General features: G+C 46.5%; 1 protein-coding gene across 1 annotated transcript in view; it reads right to left on the bottom strand.

Annotated features, from left to right (window-relative positions):
* The window catches only part of LOC139371218 (solute carrier family 25 member 26), a 75,685-nt gene that overhangs the window by 23,485 nt on the left and 25,652 nt on the right, over nt 1–26,548 (bottom strand). The window contains exon 6 of the mRNA XM_071111421.1: nt 44–88. Within this exon, the coding sequence (XP_070967522.1) occupies nt 44–88 (45 nt within the window). The remainder of the gene's footprint in view (nt 1–43; nt 89–26,548) is intronic.

Genomic DNA, 26,548 nt, shown 5'->3' with positions numbered 1-26,548 from the left:
CAGGGACACATTACAGCACAGAGAGACAGATGAGGATCCATACCTTTAAATACTCCCACAGTGGAAACTGGACCAGAGAGAACGGGATCTGAAAATAGAAAACTCAAATGTGATAAACATATATAGCATGTCATTATCAATCAATACATCATATTTACAACAACTCTGACAGATAATCATCTCAAAGATGATGTCAAAATGTCAAACCAAAAGCCTCTATCAAACACCTTGATAAGGACGATAAGACTCGGTACTTGGTACACGACCAAATTAGTATTTCCTTTTGGAGTTGTGACTTCACCATGGCTTTACATGGTCAAAGGTCACAATGATTCTCATACTGCAATCCATTACATAACACGTTGGAAAAGTGAATGATGTCATGAGTATCCTTATTTCACAGCAGAGCCATGCTTAGTGCTCTCTCTCTCTCCTGAGCTGAGCTGCATGACGTCATGTCGTCCACACAGACGGGATCTCTTGGATCTGGACCATGGCGAGATGGAGGGGTGAAGAGATGCAGATATGAAGCTAGTGAGATGGATGTGGAGAAAGTGTATACTTAAAGCCAGGGCCTGGTTCTCTCTCCTTCCATTTCTCTCCCCCTCTAATTCCTTCTTCTTCTACACACACACACACACACACTCCCTCTGAGATCAGTGGTGATGATTAATAAATGAGAGGGCTGTGGTCTGGAGCTCAGGGATGGAGGGATGAAAGAAGGAGAGATGGGGATCAAAATAGTCTGTCAGTGAGACAGAAGGCTGCCACTGGAAACTATCTATCAGCTCACACAGGACGTTACAGGGAGAGGAAATCAATGTCACTGCCTGCTGGACGGAGAGCGGACACACACACACACAAAATGTCACCCCCGTTGATCCTACCAACAACAGCATTTATTAATGTCTCTGAAGCTCAATTGGACAGTATTACCAAGACAAACTCATCCTAATTTAATAGTGTATCAGTCTGGGTCTGGACAGACATACACCAACCAGCCTAACCCTCCTCTAGCCCCTCCTCTAGCCCTCACACTGCTACTGCTTCTCTGGGTGTCATGCTCACTTCACTCCAACAGAGCTCTTTATAGGCTACTTCTGGACAGAGCTCTTTATAGGCTACTTCTGGATATAGCTCTTTATAGGCTACTTCTGGACAGAGCTCATTATAGGCTACTTCTGGACAGAGCTCTTTATAGGCTACTTCTGGACAGAGCTCTTTATAGGCTACTTCTGGATATAGCTCTTTATAGGCTACTTCTGGATAGAGTTCTTTATAGGCTACTTCTGGATAGAGCTCTTTATAGGCTACTTCTGGATATAGCTCTTTATAGGCTACTTCTGGATATAGCTCTTTATAGGCTACTTCTGGACAGAGCTCTTTACAGGCTACTTCTGGACAGAGCTCTTTATAGGCTACTTCTGGATAGAGTTCTTTATAGGCTACTTCTGGATATAGCTCTTTATAGGCTACTTCTGGATATAGCTCTTTATAGGCTACTTCTGGATATAGCTCTTCATAGGCTACTTCTGGATAGAGCTCTTTATAGGCTACTTCTGGACAGAGTTCTTTATAGGCTACTTCTGGACAGAGCTCTTTATAGGCTACTTCTGGATAGAGTTCTTTATAGGCTACTTCTGGACAGAGCTCTTTATAGGCTACTTCTGGATAGAGCTCTTTATAGGCTACATCTGGACAGAGCTCTTTATAGGCTACTTCTGGATATAGCTCTTTATAGGCTACTTCTGGATAGAGTTCTTTATAGGCTACTTCTGGACAGAGCTCTTTATAGGCTACTTCTGGATAGAGCTCTTTATAGGCTACTTCTGGATATAGCTCTTTATAGGCTACTTCTGGATATAGCTCTTCATAGGCTACTTCTGGATAGAGCTCTTTATAGGCTACTTCTGGACAGAGTTCTTTATAGGCTACTTCTGGACAGAGCTCTTTATAGGCTACTTCTGGATAGAGTTCTTTATAGGCTACTTCTGGACAGAGCTCTTTATAGGCTACTTCTGGATAGAGCTCTTTATAGGCTACATCTGGACAGAGCTCTTTATAGGCTACTTCTGGATATAGCTCTTTATAGGCTACTTCTGGATAGAGTTCTTTATAGGCTACTTCTGGACAGAGCTCTTTATAGGCTACTTCTGGATAGAGCTCTTTATAGGCTACTTCTGGACAGAGCTCTTTATAGGCTACTTCTGGACAGAGCTCTTTATAGGCTACTTCTGGATAGAGCTCTTTATAGGCTACTTCTGGACAGAGCTCTTTATAGGCTACTTCTGGACAGAGCTCTTTATAGGCTACTTCTGGATATCGCTCTTTATAGGCTACTTCTGGACAGAGCTCTTTATAGGCTACTTCTGGACAGAGCTCTTTATAGGCTACTTCTGGATATAGCTCTTTATAGGCTACTTCTGGACAGAGCTCTTTATAAGCTACTTCTGGCTATAGCTCTTTATAGGCTACTTCTAGATATAGCTCTTTATAGGCTACTTCTGGACAGAGCTCTTTATAGGCTACTTCTAGATATAGCTCTTTATAGGCTACTTCTGGACAGAGCTCTTTATAGGCTACTTCTGGACAGAGCTCTTTATAGGCTACTTCTGGATATAGCTCTTTATAGGCTACTTCTGGATAGAGCTCTTTGAAGGCTACTTCTGGATATTGCTCTTTATAGGCTACTTCTGGACAGAGCTCTTTATAGGCTACTTCTGGACAGAGCTCTTTATAGGCTACTTCTGGATATAGCTCTTTATAGGCTACTTCTGGATAGAGCTCTTTATAGGCTACTTCTGGATAGAGCTCTTTATAGGCTACTTCTGGATAGAGCTCTTTATAGGCTACTTCTGGATAGAGCTCTTTATAGGCTACTTCTGGGCAGAGCTCTTTATAGGCTACTTCTGGACAGAGCTCTTTATAGGCTACTTCTGGATAGAGCTCTTTATAGGCTACTTCTGGATAGAGCTCTTTATAGGCTACTTCTGGATAGAGCTCTTTATAGGCTACTTCTGGATAGAGATCTTTATAGGCTACTTCTGGATATAGCTCTTTATAGGCTACTTCTGGACAGAGCTCTTTATAGGCTACTTCTGGATAGAGCTCTTTATAGGCTACTTCTGGATAGAAAACAGCTAAACCCAATGATAGGTTCTCAATGTCTGTCAGACAGTACTTTTCTCTCACTCAGGTATCCCTCAGACATCTCTCCCCATCTTTGTTTCTCTCTCAGCTTGGCAGACATATTTGTTATGAGGAACATACTGTACTTACCCAAGCTGTGCTGTGAGCTTCATGGCAAGAAGAGAGCATTGGTTTCAGTGGAGAGGATCACTATACCAGACACCTGTCTTCTATTAGGGTTGAGATGAATTCAACATTTCCAGACTGCTGCTAGAGAGATGGCTTCCCAGAAGCCCCTGATCCACCACTGATTTATGCACACGTTTTACACCTCTGGCAGTGTGTCTGTGTGTATGTGTGTCAGTCCATCTGGCAATGATGGAGTGCCTGAAAGCCGCATATGGTCAGATTTATATTGATAAGCCATTTATGATGGGAGGGCTGAGGAAGACTGTTCACACACTCCTGACACACTCCTGGGAGAGAGGGAGTGTGTGTGTGTGTATCCAACTAACACTGATACAGGGGCAGACGTGGGATGATAAGGTAAATCCAGTGATTGAGACGGGGTGAAGTTAAAATGATACTTAGGGATTTTGGCAATGAGGCCTTTTAACTACTTCTACAGAGTCAGATGAACTGGTGGAGACCATTTGTATGTCTTGGTGTCCAATGCTAACCAGCATTAGCGTAATGAGCAGTTACCCATAGACTTCCAGTCATTGCGCTAACGCTAGTTAGCAATTGCGATGCCGATAGTTAGCAACTTCCTTCAAACTACACACAGACATAAAAATAGTATCCACCAGTTCATCTGACTCTGGGGAAGTAGATGCCAAAATCCAGAAGTATTTATTTACCTGATGTGGGTGGCAGAGCAGGTGACTGACTCAACGGAGATAGCTCATAAGACAGTCATAACTCGTGATGCCATCGTACTTTTTAATTAACTAGGCAAGCCAGTTAAGAACAAATTCGTATTTACATTGACAAACCCTAACGACACTGGGCCAATAATGCGGCGCCCTATGGGACTCCCAATCACAGCTGGTTGTGATACAGCCTGGAATCGAACCAGGGTCTGTAGTGACGCCTCTAGCACTGAGATGCAGTGCCATAGACCGCTGCTCCACTCGTGAGACCATTGAACAGCTGTGTAGGTGAGTACTTTAACCCAAGAAAGTGAGAATGAGAGAGCGAGTAATTTTCCTCCCTCCCTTCCTCTCAGACTGTTGCAATGAGCCCTGTCCCCTCCAGGCAGCACAGCCATACTAATATTCCCAGAGTTCAGAGGGCCCTGCCACAAATCTGCCCGACACATGCAGGGAGAGGCACGCCAGCACGTATAAAAGGCAGATACGTCCTGTGCTTACTCTGCCCCTCGGCCCCCAGCCCCCGCCTCTTATAACGGCCCAGCAGAAAGAGAGCACGGTGTTCAGCTCTGTAAAACCTGCCTGTCTTTGAGGCCAGTGGGCTGGGTCGGGTCGGGCCAGATCAGGCCGGGGAGGACTAGAGAGGGACCAGGCTGGGTCAGAAGGCCCCAGCGCGTGTCACTACTCTGGCTCTGCATGATAACACAACACCACACGGCCAGGCCCAATTAAACCACTGATGAACAGACTGGAGATAAGGGCAGCGTATAGTAGGCCTGGCACAACACGCAGCCCTCACCAACACATAAAACAAGTCATTTAAACAAATAGGCTACCCAGCCATGAGCTAATTCAACACGTCAAATAGGGAGACGGGCAGAAGACGAATGGGAGTATCGACAGCAGACAGTGTGGCGAACCGAACGCCTCGTAGATTTAAAAAGACGCTGTGTTGGTGGAACAGAGAGCAGAGAGGCTGCAGGGCAGGCAGGTGTTTGTTGGACCTATTGAAACAGATTGAAGGTTTTCTTCCCCTGTTTGGTTAAGTAGACAGGTGTCACAATGACATGCAAGAGCCATAGGAGAACAAAGCCGCTGAGTCACAGTAAGAGTCGTGTTACTAAAACAAAAACATTATTGTGGTTTGTGGTCTAAAGACCAGAACAAGATAAAATTGAGAAATCAGACATATTCATGTCTGTTTTTGGAAAGCGTAGCATGTCTCCATTCCCTTAATGTGAGTGACACCAGAGTGGGGGATATTTCTCAACCACACCACCATTCCACTGCATGGCAGCTCAGAGTCAGCCTCTGCTCCCAGGTCCTTCAGCCTGACATGATTACACTGGATAGAGGATGGGGTGTCAGTCAGTCACATGGCCATGCTGGTGTGTGTTTTCAAGTCTTATGTACAGGATACACATGGTATTCACATGGTATTCACCTTCCAACAAAATACTTACTTGCATGTTTATTCTCAACAATAAGAAATAATAAAATATAAGAATACGAACATAAAGTAAATGGCTCAGTAGAATAGAATAATACATTTTAGCATAAGTATAATACAGAAACGTATGTGTTTTGGGGAGAGGGAGATTGGGGGGGGGGCAAGTGTTTGAATTGAGAAGTATTAGCAATAGTAAAAATGATTTGATTTTGGTAGCAGCAGTTGTGATGTGTGTAGTATGAATGTGTGTGTGTGTGTGTGTGTTACGGTGTGTGTGTGTTAAGGTGTGGAGAGTCAGTGCTGGTGGTCAGTCCAGTTCAAGTGTTCAGGAGTCTCATGGGTTGAAGATAGAAACTGTCTCTGAGCCTGTTGCTATCAGTCTGCCCGACGGTAAGTGAGTGAACAGCTCGTGGCTGGGGTGTGTAGAGTCCTTGATGATGCTGCGGGACTTCCTCAGGCACCGTTTCAAGTAGATGTCCTGGATGGGTGGGAACACAGCCCCAGGGCATTAAGGTCGTGGATGGAGAAATTCTGTACCAGGCAGTGATGCAATTGGTCAAGACACTCTCGATGGTGCAGTAGTACTACTTGGAGAGGACGCGGGGTGGCATGCCTCATTTCTTCAGACGTCTTAGGAAGTAGAGGAGCTGTGCGCCTTCTTGACAAGAGTGGTGGTGTTATTAGTCATGTCAAGTCATCTGTGATGTGGACAGAAAGGAAAACTGTCTCTCTACTGCAGTCCCGTTGATACAGATTGCGGTGTGTTCCCTCCTCTGCTTCCTAAAGTCAACAACCAACTCCTTCGTTTTGCTGCTGTTGAGGGAGAGGTTGTTGTCCTGGCACCACACACCAGATCACTTACCTCCTCCATAGGAGGCTCACTTGTCGTTTTTGGTTATCAGGTCTACAACCGTGGTGTCATCAGCAAACTTGATGATGGAGTTGGTGTCATGCAAAGCCTTGTATTCATGGGTAAACAGGGAGTACAGCAGAGGGCTGAGGACACACCCCTGGGGGCCCCTGTATTAAGAGTCAGTATGGAGGTGTTGTTGCCAATCCTCACAGCCTGTGGTCTGCCTGTCATGAAGTCCGGGATCTAGTTGAATGGTAGTGTCCAAACCCAGGGCTTTGAGCTTGGAGGGAACAATAGTGTTGAAAGCTGAAATGTAAATGAATAGCATTCTCACATACACTACATCACCAAAAGTATGTGGACACCTGCTAATCAAACATCTCATTCCAAAATCATGGGCATTAATATGGAGTTGGTCCCACCTTTGCTTCTATAACAGCCTCTACTCTTCTGGGAAGGATTCCACTAGATGTTGGAACATTGCTGTGTGGATTTGCTTCCATTCAACCACAAAGAATAAGCGAGGCTGGGCTCTGATGTTGGGTGGCTCGCAGTCTGCGTTTCAATTCATCCCAAAAGTGTTCAAAGGAGTTGAGGTCAGGGCTCTGTGCCGGCCAGCCAAGATCTTCCACACTGATCTTGACAAACCATTTCTGTATGGATCTTGCTTTGTGCACGAGGGCATTGTCATGCAGAAATAGTAAAGGCCCCTCCCAAACTGTTGCCACAAAATTGGAAGCACAGAATAGTCTAGAATGTCATTGTATACTGTAGTGTTAAGATTTCCCTTCACTGGAACTAAGGGGCCAAGCCCGAACCATGAAAAACAGCCCTAGACCATTATTCCTGCTCCACCAAACTTTACAGTTGGCACTATACATTGGGGCAGGTACGTTCTCCTGGCTTCCGCCAAACCCAGATTCGTCCGACGGACTGCCAGATGGTGAATCGTTATTCATCACTCCAGAGAATGCGTTTCCACTGCTCCAGAGTCCAACAGCAACAAACTTTACACCACTCCAGACGATGCTTGGCATTGCACATGGTGATCTTAGGCTTGTGTACGGCTGCTGGCCATGGAAACCCATTTCATGAAGCTCCCAGTGAACAGTTATTGTACTGACGTTGCTTCCAAAGGCAGTATGGAACTCTATAGTGAGCACCCGGCGCACCCGTTCTGTGAGCTTGTGTGGCCTGCCACTTCACGCCTGAGCTGTTGTTGCTCCTAGACCTTTCCACTTCATAATAAGAGCACTGACAGTTGACCGGGGCAGCTCTAGCAGGGCAGAAATATGATGAACTGACTTGTTGGAAAGGTAGCATCCTATGACAGTGCCACATTCAAAGTCACTGATCTCTTCAGTAAGGCCATTCTACTGCCAGACGCTTTATCTGGAAGTCGTTCGTCAGGACCTACACCAGCCGAAGCTAAGTAGTAACAATAACATGCAGTCGCTGTACTCATAATACACAGGAGAATGCTGCAAGCCCAGCTTCTGACGCAATCGTTAGGCAACGGTAATTTCAGTGTAGGAAAGGATGAAACAGCTTCTGTGCCACCAGTAAGTACAGATAGTAGTATAAATTCCATCGCACAGTCCCTGCAGCCGGACAACTTTCTCATGGCTTCTGGAGGGAAATGCTGCAGGAATGCTCAACCGGTGTCGCTCATTCAGCCGACAGAAACTTTCAACCGGTTCTCCCCATTAAGCAGCGAGTCAGAGGCCGAGCCTTCTCTGGTCTCTTCTACTCCCGTTACGGGGTCTGAGACGCCGAAGCCTTCCACCATTGAAAACCCTAGTCATTGGCAACTCAAATCAGTTAACCACCTAACTGAGGAACTCAATTTAACCTTGCGCAATACCCTAGATGCAGTCGCACCCCTAAAAACAAAAAAAAACATTTGTCATAAGAAACTAACTCCCTGGTATACAGAAAATACCCGAGCTCTGAAGCAAGCTTCCAAAAAATTGGAACGGAAATGGTGCCACACCAAATTGGAAGTCTTCCAACTAGCTTGGAAAGACAGTACCGTGCAGTATCGAAGAGCCCTCACTGCTGCTCCATCCTATTTTTCCAACTTAATTGAGGAAAATAAGAACAATCCAACATTTATTTTTGATACTGTCGCAAAGCTAACTAAAAAGCAGCATTCCCCAAAAGAGGATGGCTTTCACTTCAGCAGTGAAAAATTCATGAACTTCTTTGAGGAAAAGATCATGATCATTAGAAAGCAAATTACGGACTCCTCTTTAAATCTGCGTATTCCTCCAAAGCTCAGTTGTCCTGAGTCTGCACAACTCTGCCAGGACCTAGGATCAAGGGAGACACTCAAGTGTGTTAGTACAGTATCTCTTGACACATTGATGAAACTAATCATGGCCTTTAAAACTTCAAGCTGCATACTGGATCCTGTGCTTGGCCCTTCTATGTTGAACATAATAAACAGCTCTATATCCACCTGATGTGTACCAAACTCACTAAAAGTGGCAGTAATAAAGCCTCTCCTGAAAAAGCCAAACCTTGACCCAGAAAATATAAAAAACGAGTCAGCCTATATCGAATCTCACATTCCTCTCAATTTTTTTTGAAAAAGCTGTTATGCAGCAACCCACTGCCTTCCTGAAGACAAAACAATGTATACAAAACGTTTCAGTCTGGTTTTAGACCCAATCATAGCACTGAGACTGCACTTGTCATGGATGTAAATTACCTTTTAATAGCGTCAGACCGAGGCTCTGCATCTGTCCTTGTGCTCCTAGACCTTAGTGCTGCTTTTGATACCATCGATCACCACATTCTTTTGGAGAGATTGGAAACCCAAATTGGTCTACACGGACAAGTTCTGGCCTGGTTTAGATCTTATCTGTCGGAAAGATATCAGTTTGTCTCTGTGGATGGTTTGTCCTCTGACAAATCAACTGTACATTTCGGTGTTCCTCAAGCTTCCGTTTTAGGACCACTATTGTTTTCACTATATATGTTACCTCTTGGTGATGTCATTCGGAAACATAATGTTAACTTTCACTGCTATGCGGATGACACATATCTGTACATTTCGATGAAACTTGGTGAAGCCCCAAAATTGCCCTCGCTGGAAGCCTGTGTTTCAGACATAAGGAAGTGGATGGCTGCAAATGTTCTACTTTTAAACTTGGACAAAACAGAGATGCTTGTTCTAGGTCCCAAGAAACAAAGAGATCTTCTGTTGAATCTGACAATTAATCTTGATAGTAGTACAGTCGTCTCAAATAAAACTGTGAAAGACCTCGGAGTTACTCTGGACCCTGATCTCTCTTTTGACGAACATATCAAGACTGTTTCAAGGACAGCTTTTTTCCATCTACGTAACATTGCAAAAACATTGCAAAAATCAGAAACTTTCTGTCCAAAAAATGACTACTGTAATAATCTACTTTCCGGCTACACGGATAAAACACTAAATAAACTTCAGTTAGTGCTAAACACAGCTGCTAGAATTCTGACTAGAACCCCAAAATGTTATCATATTACTCCAGTGCTAGCCTCTCTACACTGGCTTCCTGTTAAGGCAAGGGCTGATTTCAAGGTTTTACTGCTAACCTACAAAACGTTACATGGGCTTACTCCTACCTATCTCTCCGAGTTGGTCCTACTTTACATACCTACACATACGCTACGGTCACAAGACGCAGGCCCTCCTTACTGTCCCTAGAATTTCTAAGCAAACAGTTGGAGGCAGGGCTTTCTCCAAGAGCTCCATTTTTATGGAATGGTCTGCCTACCCATGTGAGAGACGCAGACTCGGTCTCAACCTTTAAGTCTTTACTGAAGACTCGTCTCTTCAGTAGGTCCTATGATTGAGTGTAGTCTGGCCCAGGAGTGTGAAGGTGAACGGAAAGGCACTGGAGCAACGAACCGCCCTTGCTGTCTCTGCCTGGCCGGTTCCCCTCTCTCCATTGGGATTCTCTGCCTCTAACCCTATTACAGGGATTGAGTCACTGGCTTACTGGTGCTCTTCCATGCCGTCCCTAGGAGGGGTGTGTCACTTGAGTGGGTTGAGTCACTGACGGATCTTCCTGTCTGGGTTGGCGCCCCCCCTTGAGTTGTGCCGTGGGGGAGATCTTTGTGGGCTATACTCGGTCTTGTCTCAGGATGGTAAGTTGGTGGTTGAAGATATCCCTCTAGTGGTGTGGGAGCTGTGCTTTGGAAAAGTGGGTGGGGTTATATCCTGCCTCTTTGGCCCTGTCCGGGGGTATCGTCGGATGGGGCCAGTGTCTCCCGACACCTCCTGTCTCAGCCTCCAGTATTTATGCTGCAGTAGTTTGTGTCGGGGGACTAGGGTCAGTCTGTTATATCTGGAGGATTTCTCCTGTCTCATCCGGTGTCCTGTGTGAATTTAAGTAGGAACGGAAGCGAGGCGGCCATCTCTGTCGGCGCCGGAAGTCTCTCTATCTCTCTCTCTCTCTCTCTCTCTCTCTCAGAGGAGGGCCTGAGAGAGAGAGAGCCTCAGGACTACCTGGCCTGATGACTCCTTGCTGTCCCCAGTCCACCTGGCCGTGCTGCTGCTCCAGCTTCAAATGCGGCTATGGAACCCTGACATGTTCACCGGACGTGCTACCGGTCCCAGACCTGCTGTTTTCAACTCTCCTGAGACAGCAGGAGCGGTAGAGATACTCTGAATGATCGGCTATGAAAAGCCAACTGACATTTACTACTAAGGTGCTGACCTGTTGCACCCTCGACAACCACTGTGATTATTATTATTTGACCCTGCTGGTCATCTATAAACATTTGAACATCTTAGCCATGTTCTGTTATAATCTCCACCCGGGACAGCCAGAAGAGGACTGGCCACCCCTCATAGCCTAGTTCCTCTCTAGGTTTCTTCCTAGGTTCTGGCCTTTCTCTGGAGTTTTTCCTAGCCACCGTGCTTCTACACCTGCATTGCTTGCCGTTTGGGGTTTTAGGCTGGGTTTCTGTACAGCACTTTGAGATATAAGCTGATGTAAGAAGGGCTTTATAAATAAATTTGATTTGATCTACTACTGTACCCTAACAGCCAGCACTAACTACAGTAGCTAAGAGTAGACAAATGTGTAGGAAAACTATTTTTATTTGATTCTGTTGTCTTCACTCAACGTATTTTCCATTCTTAAGGACTCTAGCGGTTCCAGTCTACTAGATCAGACATTGATCAGACTTTTCCGATGACGCGTGAGCTTTTTCCTCTATTCCCTCAATCAGATCCAGACAGACAGAGACACACCTCTGGGCTCAGAAACAGCTGGACTGGTGCTGCTCGAGCACTCTCTCGTTTACACATTTTAAATGCTGTCCACCTACCATTTCAACCCCCAAGCCTGTCCAGTCGTCTACCTCTTTGACTCCCTCTGTTCTGAGCAGCACTGGAGCAGGGACTACACTGCAGGCCTGACAGGGGCTGGTTTAAGAGCTCTCACAATCAGAAAGAAAGGAGAAGTCAGTAACCACAGTTCCAGGAGGTAAGAAAGAGAGGGAGAGAGATCAAATCTCCAGCAGAATGGGGACAGCTGTCCTGCTCCTCCAAGGAGGAGAGACAGGGAATCAAAGGTAGACTATAGTCTGCAAGACAGAGGGCTGTGAGCTTCTTCACTTCCTGGGAAGAGGATAGGGCAGAACTTCAAAAAGGTACTTGGAAGTGAGAATAATTTCCTATGCAGCGGACAGAGGTGTTTCTGCTGTCCAGAGAGCAGAGAGAGGAGACAGACAGTGGCCATATTGAAGGGGTTATAGAGCGGGCTGGAGCTGGGGATGGAGGGCCTGGGAGACAGATGGCGGCCATATTAGGGGTGGTTGGGGGGTTTAGAATGGGGCTGGAGCTGGGGATGGAGGGCCTGGGAGACAGATGGCGGCCATATTAGTGGTGGCTGGGGGGTTTAGAGTGGGGCTGGGGATGGAGGGCCTGGGAGACAGATGGTGGCCATATTAGTGGTGGTTGGGGGGTTTAGAGTGGGGCTGGAGCTGGGGAGGGAAAGCCTGGTAGACAGACGGTGGTCATATTAGGGGTGGTTGGGGGGTTTAGAGTGGGGCTGGAGCTGGGGAGGGAAAGCTTGGGAGACAGATGGCGGTCATATTAGGGGTGGTTGGGGGGTTTAGAGTGGGGCTGGAGCTGGGGAGGGAAAGCCTGGTAGACAGACGGCGGCCATATTGGTGGATTTATAGAGCAGGGTTGGGAAGGGAGGCCTTGGGGCACAACATGAAGCAGATGGGACTCAGATGGTTTAGCCATCAGCATGGTCTGAATGAGCAGGAAGAGAGAGCAGAGCACCATGGGCCATGTGACAACCCATATGAGGTAGTGACTAAGGAGGGGGGAGAGAGAGAGCGGCCCAGAGTTTAAGTCCACATGTATTACCTGCTAATGCAGCCAGACTGCACACTGGATCCACTGGCCACCAGCCACACCACACACACCCTCTCTCTCTCTTTCTGTTGTCAAATTTCCTGAGGTTTATGTTAATCTTGTCATGCAGAGCTCCTTTGAAAAAAAGACCTTGGTCTCAATGGGACTCCCTGCCTAAATATACAGTTGTAGTCTGAAGTTTACATACACTTAGGTTGGAGTCATTAAAACTTGTTTTTCAACCACTCCACAAATTTCTTATTAACAAACTATAGTTTTGGCAGGTCGGTTAGGACATCTACTTAGTGCATGACACAAGTCATTTTTCCAACAATTGTTTACAGACAGATTATTTCACTTATAATTCACTAATTCATCACAAATCCAGTGGGTCAGAAGATTACATACACTAAGTTGACTGTGCCTTTAAACAGCTTGGAAAATTCCAGAAAATGATGTCATGGCTTTAGAAGCTTCTGATAGGCTAATTGACATCATTTGAGTCAATTGGAGGTGTACCTGTGGATGTACATCAAGGTCTAACTTCAATCTCAGTGCCTCTTTGCGTGACATCATGGGAAAATCAAAATAAATCAGCAAAGACCTCCACAAGTCTGGTTCATCTATGGGAGCAATTTCCAAATGCCTGAAGGTACCAAGTTCATCTGTACAAACAATAGTACGCAAGTGTAAACACCATGGGACCACGCAGCCATCATACCGCTCAGAAAGGAGACGCGTTCTGTCTCCTAGAGATGAACGTACTTTGGTGCGAAAAGTGCAAATCAATCCCAGAACAACAGCAAAGGACCTTGTGAAGATGCTGGAGGAAACAGGTACAAAAGTATCTATATCCACAGTAAAACGAGTCCTATATCGACATAACCTGAAAGGCCGCTCAGCAAGGAAGAAGCCACTGCTCCAAAACCGCCATAAAAAAGCCAGACTACGGTTTGCAACTGCACACGGGGACAAAGATCATACTTTTTGGAAGTAGAACTGTTTGGCCATAATGACCATTGTTATGTTGGGAGGAAAAAGGGGAGGTTTGGAAGCCGAAGAACACCATCCCAACCGTGAAGTACGGAGTGGCAGCATCATGTTGTGGGGGTGATGTTCTGCAGGAGGGACAGGTGCACTTCACAAAATAGATGGCCTCATGAGGCAGGGAAATTATGTGGATATATTGAAGCAACATCTCAAGACATCAGTCAGGAAGTTAAAGCTTGGTTGCAAATGGGTCTTCCAAATGGACAATGACCCCAAGCATACTTTCAAAGTTGTGGCAAAATGGCTTAAGGACAACAAAGTCAAGGTATTGGAGTGGCCATCACAAAGCCCTGACCTCAATCCTATAGAAAATTTGTGGGCAGAACTGAAAAGGAGTGTGCGAGCAAGGAGGCCTACAAACCGGACTCAGTTCCACCAGCACTGCCAGGAGGAACGGGCCAAAATTCCCCAAACTTATTGTGGGAAGCTTGTGGAAGGCTACCCGAAACGATTGACCCAAGTTAAACAATTTAAAGGCAATGCTACCAAATACTAATTAAGTGTATGTAAACTTCGGACCCACTGGGAATGTGATGAAAGAAATAAAAGCTGAAATAAATCATTCTCTCTACTATTATTCTGACATTTCACATTCTTAAAATGAAGTGGTGATTCTAACTGACCTAAGACAGGGAATTTTAACTAGGATTTAATGTCAGGAATTGTGAAAAAGTGAGTTTAAATGTATTTGGCTCAGGTATATGCAAACTTCCCACTTCAACTGTATATATGTTTTAAACGCACACACACGTGTACACTTCACTCACTACACACTCACACTCTCCCCTCAGCCTGGAGGAATAGTTAAACGTGGGAGTGTGTCCCACACAAAGCCACATGCATGAAGAAATTACAAGAACATACAGGCCTAGGCTACGCATTGAATACACACTGGCACACACAACAACATGCCAACATGTCATAAGGACTGATAGATTGGCTATATCACCCTGCAATAAACAGCGTTTCATTTGTTAGGGTGTTAATCACTCTAGCAGATAAACATGTTGGACATCTTTCTTTTATCGTGCAAACGGATAGACTGCAATAAAACCTAGTGGGATCCACATCAACTGATCTATGCACTTTATCAGACAGACACAGAAGCCGTCTCTGTCCTTGTTAAAGTGTATGACAGCAGTGGAAGGTAGGGGGTCATATATGCTGCCTTCCAAACAAACAATAGGGCAGCTTTTCCCAAACTATTTGAAAATGGGGTCGCCAAAGACTCGCTCTTGGTTCATAGCCTCTAGATGTGGCTGGAATAAACAGAACGGTTACTGTTTTCTTCCTACAAATGTGGCATCACATCACTGTTCACATCACATCTTTTACCTGGTGGGGTCGCAATTTTTTTTTACATCAAAATGGGGTCGTGGGCCAAAACAGTCTTGAAACCCCTGCAGCAGGACAAGAAGGGATATGTTCCTGAAATTGAATGATCCTGATTAAGAATTAAAATGTTGTACATGAGGGTACGGCTATAAATTAGTGCATAAAAGTTGTACTAGAACAATCTTTTGCATATAAACAGAAATGCAGTCCAAACCACTTCAATTCACTACCAATATAAGACCGGCCGCTGTTGATAATCTTCTACGTCACCAAACAACATCCTGTGTGGATGTAGCTGTATGGTCACACCTCCATGAGTAGGACAGGCCCGAGCTGAATCACCAAGCAGGCCAAACATATGAGCACATCAATTCAGGACCCGGACCAGGAGAGTTTGCTTGAGACTGGCTGTACAAGCACCCCTCTGGGACAGGATCTCTAAATAAATAAACAAACACATAAATAAATAAATAAATAAATAAATTAAAAAAAATATTTAAAAAAAAAATAATACAGCCAATCAATAGGGGAAGTCTGATCCGGAGCTCTGGGTCTGTGACTGGCCTAACAAAAAACTGGACTGGGAAGGGGTGGGGGATAGGGGGAGAGGAAGAGAGATCGGGGGTGAAGCACTCTCCCCAAGGAGCGCTATGTGTAGAGGGTTTACTGAGGAGTGCTCTGTGTCGTGGGCTAACTGAGGAGTGCTCTGTGTCGGAGGCTAACTGAGGAGTGCTCTGTGTCGTGGGCTAACTGAAGAGAGCTCTGTGTCGTGGGCTAACTGAGGAGAGCTCTGTCGGAGGCTAACTGAGGAGTGCTCTATGTCGGAGGCTAACTGAGGAGTGCTCTGTGTCGGGGGTTAACTGAGGAGTGCTCAGTATAGGGGGTTAACTGAGGAGTGCTCTGTGTCGGGGGTTAACTGAGGAGTGCTCTGTGTCGGGGGTTAACTGAGGAGTGCTCTGTGTCGGGGGTTAACTGAGGAGTGCTCTGTGTCAGGGGTTAACTGAGGAGTGCTCTGTGTCGGGGGTTTACTGGGGAGTGCTCTGTGTCGGGGGTTAACTGGGGAGTGCTCTGTGTCGGGGGTTAACTGGGGAGTGCTCTGTGTCGGGGGTTAACTGAGGAGTGCTCAGTATAGGGGGTTAACTGAGGAGTGCTCAGTATAGGGGGTTAACTAAGGAGTGCTCAGTATAGGGGGTTAACTGAGGAGTGCTCTGTGTCGGGGGTTAACTGAGGAGTGCTCAGTATAGGGGGTTAACTGAGGAGTGCTCTGTGTCGGGGGTTAACTGAGGAGTGCTCTGTGTCAGGGGTTAACTAAGGAGTGCTCAGTATAGGAGGTTAACTAAGGAGTGCTCAGTATAGGGGGTTAACTAAGGAGTGCTCAGTATAGGGGGTTAACTAAGGAGTGCTCAGTATAGGGGGTTAACTAAGGAGTGCTCAGTATAAGGGGTTAACTAAGGAGTGCTCAGTATAGGGGGTTAACTAAGGAGTGCTCAGTATAGGGGGTTAACTAAGGAGTTCTCAGTATAGGGAGTTAACTAAGGAGTGCTCAGTATAGGGGGTTAACTAAGGAGTGCTCAGTATAAGGGGTTAACTAAGGAGTGCTCAGTATAGGGGGTTAACTAATGAGTGCTCAGTATAGGGGTTTAACTAAGGAGTGCTCAGTGGGTTTTAATCACCCACTCCTCCCTTCCCCTCTGGTTCTGTACAGATGCAGCCTGGCACAAGTGTTAATCCACTTGCTAAAGAATTCCACCTGACAGATTTTGAATGCCATGGCCCAACGCTGCAGTGTGTGTGTGTGTTCAAACAAGCCAAACGAGGGCTAGCGCTCCAGCACACCGTGCTCCAACCAGCCAATTACAGACCAGCTGGCCCGGCTTCCCATCAGATCAACAAGGTGTTGGTGGAGTTGGAGGGCAATAATATTCCCAACCAATGAAGAGTTGTTCTGAGCTCTGGCCAGGGGGAGAGAGAGGAAGCGCAGCTGGAAGCAGCAGGCTGGAAGCAGCAGGCTGGCAAACATTCAAGAGAGCAATTCCATCGACATGAGAGACGTGATTCCATTTGATGTTGTGTGGCTCTTTGCCTGGTCGGTGTACTTTAGCGATGGTGCTGTTGTTGCTTTAAGAGTGATACAACACCAGAACACTAGTAATGATAGAGTACTCACTCTAAATGGAGGACTTTTCTATGTGTGTATCTACTGCCACTGCTGATGATGTCAGAGGGAGTCAATGAATTATCCTGTGGTATGACACACGATGCCCTCTGGGTCAACCAATTAGGTGCTGACAGCTCGGAAGAGATCTACGGCCAACTGAAGGCATGGGTGGGACTACAGGGTTGGGGCTGCATGGAGGTGAGGATGAATGGTTGGGGGTGCATGGAGCCGGGGCTGGATAAGGGTAAGGTGTGGGGGGGGGTCGCGGGGGATTGAAGGCCTGGAGACAAAGAGAGGTAGTATGGTAGAGGGCTGAGGGAGAATCTGAGCGTTGGAGGTTACAAAGTGAGTGAGTGGTTATGAAGGTGAAGGTAGTTCCACCTCAAAAAGCACAAGAGGATTGACACTATCCATCTCAGATTATGCTGAAATCATTTATGTAGTTTCAAAGGATGAAGAATCAATACTCCAAACTGCAGCTACATACTACTATACAGAACGCTGTACTGTATATTGGTTGTTGGGTTGAGACTGGTGTGCGGGGTCCGTGAGTGGCTTTTAACAATTTTATTGGATTCTTCACGTCTTTTTTCAAATTCAATTTCAACAAAATAATGTTGAAGGAATGCTAATCTTATCTGTTTCTAACCACAGAAACTACTTCAGGACAATCTGGAATGACTCTGAAGGGTTGGGGGAGAGGAGAGCTAGTGAGGAGAGGTCAGGAGGAGCCAGGGAGCGACATCAAAGTATTACAGTAGATTAAGCTCAGTCCAATAGAACAAGTAATTTTACCTCTGCCAGCTCTACACATAAACAGAGAGCCCAGAGCCACGAGATACTCTAACTCGCACGCTTTTTATCAGCTGGGATTCAGATAAACTCAGCACAGATGGGAATAGCAGAGCTGGGGTCTGACAGTGACAGTACGAACACACCGACTGGGTCAAACACACTGCTGGAGGAGAGAAGCCAACACTCCCATGTATGGACCTGATCACTCCTCAACAAGACTGTACAGAACTCCTCAGAATCAAACCGCATTATGCAGTCACTGACTGGATAGATAAAGCAATCATTTACCTTTCAGTAGTGAAGATACTCAATTAGCCTAGCTACAACATCACAGTACATGACTGCTCCAGGGAAGCAGATGGAGACACCCCTCAGCCTGTTCCACAGCCAGTGGGTTGGGGTGGGGTGAGAATGGCTGTTAATTACATAGTCAATGTTTTTTCTTCTCCATTCGACATGATCTCTCTGGGCTGGTCTAGATTGTTTCCAGTGGGGGTTTAGTTGTTAGCGGAGCTGTTAGCTGAGCTAAACTAAACAGACGTGTCAGCAGAGCTCTGCACTCCCAGGCCAGGGCCAGGCTGCTGGGGTCCTACAGGGCCAGGCTGCTGGGGTCCTACAGGGCCAGGCTGCTGGGGTCCTACAGGGCCAGGCTGCTGGTGTCCTACAGGGCCAGGCTGCTGGGGTCCTACAGGGCCAGGCTGCTGGGGTCCTACAGGGCCAGGCTGCTGGTGTCCTACAGGGCCAGGCTGCTGGGGTCCTACAGGGCCAGGCTGCTGGTGTCCTACAGGGCCAGGCTGCTGGGGTCCTACAGGGCCAAGCTGCTGGGGTCCTACAGGGCCAGGCTGCTGGGGTCCTACAGGGCCAGGCTGCTGGGGTCCTACAGGGCCAGGCTGCTGGGGTCCTACAGGGCCAGGCTGCTGGGGTCCTACAGGGCCAGGCTGCTGGTGTCCTACAGGGCCAGGCTGCTGGGGTCCTACAGGGCCAGGCTGCTGGGGTCCTACAGGGCCAGGCTGCTGGGGTCCTACAGGGCCAGGCTGCTGGGGTCCTACAGGGCCAGGCTGCTGGGGTCCTACAGGGCCAGGCTGCTGGGGTCCTACAGGGCCAGGCTGCTGGGGTCCTACAGGGCCAGGCTGCTGGTGTCCTACAGGGCCAGGCTGCTGGGGTCCTACAGGGCCAGGCTGCTGGGGTCCTACAGGGCCAGGCTGCTGGGGTCCTACAGGGCCAGGCTGCTGGGGTCCTACAGGGCCAGGCTGCTGGGGTCCTACAGGGCCAGGCTGCTGGGGTCCTACAGGGCCAGGCTGCTGGGGTCCTACAGGGCCAGGCTGCTGGGGTCCTACAGGGCCAGGCTGCTGGGGTCCTACAGGGCCAGGCTGCTGGGGTCCTACAGGGCCAGGCTGCTGGGGTCCTACAGGGCCAGGCTGCTGGGGTCCTACAGGGCCAGGGCTCTCAGCCTGCAGCAGATGCCATAATCTGGCCAGGGAACTATGCTACACATCCATGCTTCAGAAATGCAGGAGCTTACTTACAGAAAATCATTTCTACAAATATTCTAGATTTGGTTATTCATTTTCAAATCCACAAAGGACATCACCATTTAAAAGTGACCAGGCTAGAACACACTGTTAATTAATATGACTTTCAATTCAACACCTGAATTGGCTGAAATTGAATTAGATGGCCATGTGATGAAAGGGATGAGAGCAAGCCGGGTGGAGATAGAGGAGAGGGATCCAGCTAAGCGGTTTCCCCTCCTGAAATAGTGGTTGCGCTGTTAAACGAGTGTGAGGTTAACCTCTAATTACAGGGTGCTCCCTCCCAACAGCTCTACAGTGATACAGAGATTTATCCTCCACCTCGCTCTTCCATCCCCCATTCTCAGGTGAAACAGCACTGACATTGTGGACATGGATTATTCAGTTCTTCAGCCTCTATGTCTGTATTGCTTCTATTGCTGTCTTTCTTTCTTTCTTTCTTAACCCCCCCTCACCCCAATCTCCCCTACACTCTCCCCCTCTCAATCCCCCCAATCTCTCATGACCACCCCTCTCAACCCCTCCAGCCTCCCCCCACTCTCCTTCTCTTGATCTACCTCCAGTCTCCCATCTCCTGCTTTTGAACCCCCTCCAGTCTCTCCCCCCTCTCTCCTTCCCTCCCCCCTCCAGTCTCCCCCTCATTCTCTTGACCTCCATTCAGTCTCTATCCCCCTCTCTCCTTTTGACCCCCTCCAGTCTCTCCCCCTCTCTCCTGCTCTTGACCCCCTCCAGTCTCCCCCCTCTCTCCTTCTCTTGACCCCCCCTCCAGTCTCTTCTCCTCTCTCTTTCTCTTGACCCAGTCCAGTCTCTCCCCTTCTCTTGACCCCCCCCCCCCCCCGTGATTCTAAATTCCTCGCCAGGCATGCAGTCCTTATTGGAAACACATGTGAGGCCCAAATCATTTTCTGCTCGGATTGAGGCAAACATGCAGAAAATTGTGGGAAGAAAGCATAGCACCCAGACCTGGAGACATATACAATCATTACCGATCGCTAACGGCAGCCATGTTGGTCACAACCACACCACTGACCATGACACCAAAACTCTGCTCACAGTGCAGTTGATGCTCAGGGAAACCAGTTAAAACAACAACACAACGCTGTCAAACGTAACAATCTCCTAGCCCTGGATAATAGATATACAGCTGTAATAACCCTGTCAGAGTGTTATTGGTTGTGAATCCATACTTCCTGTGTACACGTGTGTCTGCTACAGACCTGGCCTGGCTCTGCTGCACACTGACATCACGCTTAGGTGTCCCTGCTGCTTCTCTGATAGGTCAGAGACCTGGGAAATAATCAGAAACGGGTGAAAAGCTGTAATCACTTCATTGTGTTCTGGTCACTTTGGTTTGTATTTAATAACAAGCAGAGTGGGTAGTAAGACATAGGGCGGGGCTCCTGTGTGGCAGAGTGGTCTAAGGCAGTGGTCTAAGGCAGTGGTCTAAGGCAGTGGCTAGCTGTGCCACTAGAGATTTTGGGTTCGACTCCAGGCTCTGTCGCAGCCGGCCCGCAACCGGGAGACCCATGGGGCGGCGCACAATTGGTCCAGCGTCGTCCGGGTTAGGGGAGGGTCTGGCAGGCAGGGATGTCCTTGTTCCATCGCGCACTATTGACTCCGGTGGTGGGCCGAGCGTAGTGCACGCTGACACGGTCAGAAGCAGTGCGGCTTGATTGGGTTGTGTTTCGGAGGACGCACGGCTCTCGACCTTTGCCTCTCCCGAGTCCGTATGGGAGTTGCAGCGATGAGACAAGACTAACTACCAATTGGATGCCATGAAATTGGGGAGAAAACATGGTGTAAAATAATAAATAATAATAAATAAATACTAGCATAGGGGCAATTCCACGGTAACAGAGTGATGCTGAGATTCTTCACTTAATAATGTATGCCAAACAAATACCAATGATGGCAAAGTTAAACAAACCATTTTTGTACACATTTTCTTGAAGATCATTGCAGATTATTATGTTACCACTCTGCATCTGCACCATTGTTCAAGAAATGTGTTTTGCAAACTGTTCACTAGAATTAGTTAAAAGTAGTCCTTGAGCATAGAGTTGTATGGTTTGTTTAACTTTGCAATCATTGGTTTTAGTTTGAACCAGCCCGGGACTGCAAAATGAATCACTTCCCTGAGCACTGTGGTTGCACTGAGGAATTCTTTTCAGCATACAGAAACACACAACACCATGAGATACTGTGTAGGATGCATGGGTCCCGTAGCTCAACCTCCTATAGATCATCATGCTCCTCTCCTCATCCAGCTGAACACAGCCGTGTCCTGTCCCCCAGCCAAGGATAAAACCCTGGGACCTGTAAGTGGGGTGTCTGTCGGTCTCCATCCTGCCTGTGTACTCATCTAGAGTCCACCTCCTCATCCAAGTCCATTAGTCATCAGTACCTCTGCTTGTTGTTCTAGCGGAGGCCACCAGGCTTGTTCTCAGATATACACCAGGAGCTGTCGAGGAGCACCTGCCAAACTGCATCCCACTGGGAGTGTGTGAGGGGAGTGTGTACATACGTGCGTGTGTGTGTGAGGGAGAGACCCTCGTTCATAGTCCTGACAAACACATCAACCAGAGAGAGCTTACTGACAAAAAGAGGGGAGAGCCAGCATAAACATATATCATAAACTTAAATCTCCAACCACGGCAAAACAAGGCCAGTAAAGTACAATGTGAGGGTTCTGACAGAGACAGAGACAGTACGCTATTCTCTACAACGTCCTGTAGACTGAACGGCGGGGCATGTGTCTGTATCATGATGTGTGTGGGGGACTTCATGTTCATGACACAGAAAACCATCAAACACTTCAGCACATACTTGAGTCTGTTAAATGAGTTTGGGATGGCCTTGCACATAGCCTATGTGTAGGCTACTACAACAAGCTAAACCAATGACGTGTAATAATAGTTGAGTCACATAAAGCTGAGTTCAAAATATGAGTCAGTCAGTGAGGGACACTTTGGAATTCCATTCAATGTTTTATTCAATGATGCCTTTTAATGTTGTCTCTGATCTCATTCTATTGGCCTACTTAGTGCTATAGGATAAGGGTTCTAGGGGATAGGGGTTCTAGGGGAAACGAGGAGGCTGTAGTGTGAAGGTTGGTTCCTCCCTGCCTGGCAGGAACAGCATGCAACAGCTGTGTCTCCTCTCCCTCAGCCTGTCTGCACAGCCAATACCAGCTCCAACTATGTGCTGACACCAGATACCTCACCCCCACACACACCGTTTTATATTCTCCCTCCCTCTCTCTCTGTCCCCCACACATACACAACACAGACCTCTACACACACGGACAGGTCAGGCCAAACACACAAAGGTCAACGGGGCCCATTATATCCGCCAGGCCTCCCTGCTACTCATTGATCCCATTATGTAAACAGAGCAATGCACAAGCAGATGTGAATCAATAGGATTTCATCTTCTAAACAACACCCAGTTACATTTACCCACACTGACGTGTGTACCAGTCTCATCTCCCTTTTGGGGGGGGTTGTTGTTTGAGGAGTATTTTGGACTGTAGATATTGATGTTAGTGAGGGGAACCCTGGACTAGATATACAGTCCAACCCAGTATTATTAAACAACAGACTGTGCCTATGTGTCCACGTTAGAGAGAGGGAGGGAGGAAGCCTACATTCCCTCACACGTGCAGAGTAAATCTTCCATATTGTCTTTCCCTTTCTCCATCTGTGCCAGCGAGTCAGATGAGGGTGTTTAAGTGAGAATGTCAGAGAAGCCGGTGTTTGGATGATATATTGGCACGAGTGTTGTTATACCCGAGAAAAAAGTTGTGCCAATATATCCTCCAAACACCGGCTTCGAGGTTATTATCGCTTTTATACAAAGGGTTACCAACATATTCAAATAATGATTTTGATGAATGTATTCCTACTATTTAATTCTTCCACGAGATATAGTCCAGGCACAAATCTAGGGTTGCTACTTGCTACACAAGCCAGCAGGTCATTCATTCTATCTGTTAGGTTGCCAGAGACGCGACCCAGTCATTAAGTCTTTTTGTTCTATATCTTTGTTCTAGATCCAGGCGTACGTTCTAAATGTTCCGTTGCCATGCTGGCTGGCAACGTTCTTATCCCTAGCTTGCTAGTTAGCCAATAACGGCAAACTTAGAGTCAAACAGTGCAGTCAGAATAACAGCAAAGTGGCTGCATTTGCGTTTGCTTAAGCTGTTTTCTAGTGACATTTATTTGGATACATCTATAACAATGAGCTAATGATGCGAGATTTCGCCTGGCATAGAACATTGGCTCTCTCACCAGGACACTGTTCAGAGGAGCTAGCCAACAACACAGCTAACACAATCACTTCAAACTGAAACTGGAAAGACTGCAAACTAGGTGAATTTAGATTCCTTTGACCTGTTTTCTATAGAAATGTCTTTGTATACACTACCGTTCAAAAGTTTGGGGTCACTTAGAAATGTCCTTGTTTTTGAACAAAAAGCAAATTTTTTGTCCATTAATATACAGTGGGGCAAAAAAGTATTTAGTCAGCCACCAATTGTGCAACTTCTCCCACTTAAAAAGATGAGAGAGGCCTGTAATTTTCATCACAGGTACACTTCAACTATGACAGACAAAATGAGATTTTTTTTCTCCAGAAAATCACATTGTAGGATTTTTAATGAATTTATTTGCTAATTATGGTGGAAAATATGTACTTGGTCAATAACAGAAGTTTATCTCAATACTTTATTATATACCCTTTGTTGGCAATGACAGAGGTCAAACGTTTTCTGTAAGTCTTCACAAGGTTTTCACACACTGTTGCTGGTATTTTGGCCCATTCCTCCATGCAGATCTCCTCTAGAGCAGTGTTGTTTTGGGGCTGTTGCTGGGCAACACGGACTTTCAACTCCCTCCAAAGATGTTCTATGGGGTTGAGATCTGGAGACTGGCTAGGCCACTCCAGGACCTTGAAATGCTTCGTACAAAGCCACTCCTTCGTTGCCCGGGCGGTGTGTTTGGGATCATTGTCATGCTGAAAGATCCAGCCACGTTTCATCTTCAATGCCCTTGCTGATGGAAGGAGGTTTTCACTCAAAATCTCACGATACATGGCCCCATTCATTCTTTCCTTTACACGGATCAGTCGTCCTGGTCCCTTTGCAGAAAAACAGCCCCAAAGCATGATGTTTCCACCCCCATGCTTCACAGTAGGTATGGTGTTCTTTGGATGCAACTCAGCATTCTTTGTCCTCCAAACACGACGAGTTGAGTTTTTACCAAAAAGTTATATTTTGGTTTCATCTGACCACATGACATTCTCCCAATCTTCTTCTGGATCATCCAAATGCTCTCTAGCAAACTTCAGACGGGCCTGGACATGTACTGGCTTAAGCAGGGGGACACGTCTGGCACTGCAGGATTTGAGTCCCTGGCGGCGTAGTGTGTTACTGATGGTAGGCTTTGTTACTTTGGTCCCAGCTCTCTGCTGGTCATTCACTAGGTCCCCCCAGGTGGTTCTGGGATTTTTTCTCACCGTTCTTGTGATAATTTTGACCCCACGGGGTGAGATCTTGCGTGGAGCCCCAGATCGAGGGAGATTATCAGTGGTCTTGTATGTCTTCCATTTCCTAATAATTGCTCCCACAGTTGATTTCTTCAAACCAAGCTGCTTACCTATTGCAGATTCAGTCTTCCCAGCCTGGTGCAGGTCTACAATTTTGTTTCTGGTGTCCTTTGACAGCTCTTTGATCTTGGCCATAGTGGAGTTTGGAGTGTGACTGTTTGAGGTTGTGGAGATGTCTTTTATACTGATAACAAGTTCAAACAGGTGCCATTAATACAGGTAATGAGTGGAGGACAGAGGACCCTCTTAAAGAAGAAGTTACAGGTCTGCGAGAGCCAGAAATCTTGCTTGTTTGTAGGTGACCAAATGCTTATTTTCCACCATAATTTGCAAATAAATTCATTAAAAATCCTACAATGTGATTTTCTGGATTATTTTTCCTCATTTTGTCTGTCATAGTTGCAGTGTACCTATGATGAAAATTACAGGCCTCTCTCATTTTTTTAAGTGGGAGAACTTGCACAATTGGTGGCTGACTAAATACTTTTTTGCCCCACTGTAACATCAAATTGATCAGAAATACAGTGTAGACATTGTTAATGTTGTAAATGACTATTGTAGCTGGAAACAGCTGATTTTTATGTTATACAGTGCCTTGCGAAAGTATTCGGCCCCCTTGAACTTTGCGACCTTTTGCCACATTTCAGGCTTCAAACATAAAGATATAAAACTGTATTTTTTTGTGAAGAATCAACAACAAGTGGGACACAATCATGAAGTGGAACGACATTTATTGGATATTTCAAACTTTTTTAACAAATCAAAAACTGAAAAATTGGGCGTGCAAAATTATTCAGCCCCCTTAAGTTAATACTTTGTAGCGCCACCTTTTGCTGTGATTACAGCTGTAAGTCGCTTGGGGTATGTCTCTATCAGTTTTGCACATCGAGAGACTGAATTTTTTTCCCATTCCTCCTTGCAAAACAGCTCAAGCTCAGTGAGGTTGGATGGAGAGCATTTGTGAACAGCAGTTTTCAGTTCTTTCCACAGATTCTCGATTGGATTCAGGTCTGGACTTTGACTTGGCCATTCTAACACCTGGATATGTTTATTTTTGAACCATTCCATTGTAGATTTTGCTTTATGTTTTGGATCATTGTCTTGTTGGAAGACAAATCTCTGTCCCAGTCTCAGGTCTTTTGCAGACTCCATCAGGTTTTCTTCCAGAATGGTCCTGTATTTGGCTCCATCCATCTTCCCATCAATTTTAACCATCTTCCCTGTCCCTGCTGAAGAAAAGCAGGCCCAAACCATGATGCTGCCACCACCATGTTTGACAGTGGGGATGGTGTGTTCAGCTGTGTTGCTTTTACGCCAAACATAACGTTTTGCATTGTTGCCAAAAAGTTCAATTTTGGTTTCATCTGACCAGAGCACCTTCTTCCACATGTTTGGTGTGTCTCCCA

Source organism: Oncorhynchus clarkii, chromosome 17 (assembly GCF_045791955.1).
Source record: "Oncorhynchus clarkii lewisi isolate Uvic-CL-2024 chromosome 17, UVic_Ocla_1.0, whole genome shotgun sequence".
NCBI classification, from domain to species: domain Eukaryota; kingdom Metazoa; phylum Chordata; class Actinopteri; order Salmoniformes; family Salmonidae; genus Oncorhynchus; species Oncorhynchus clarkii.
The sequence above is the reverse complement of the archived record's forward strand: the minus strand, read 5'-3'. Positions and strand labels throughout refer to the sequence as shown.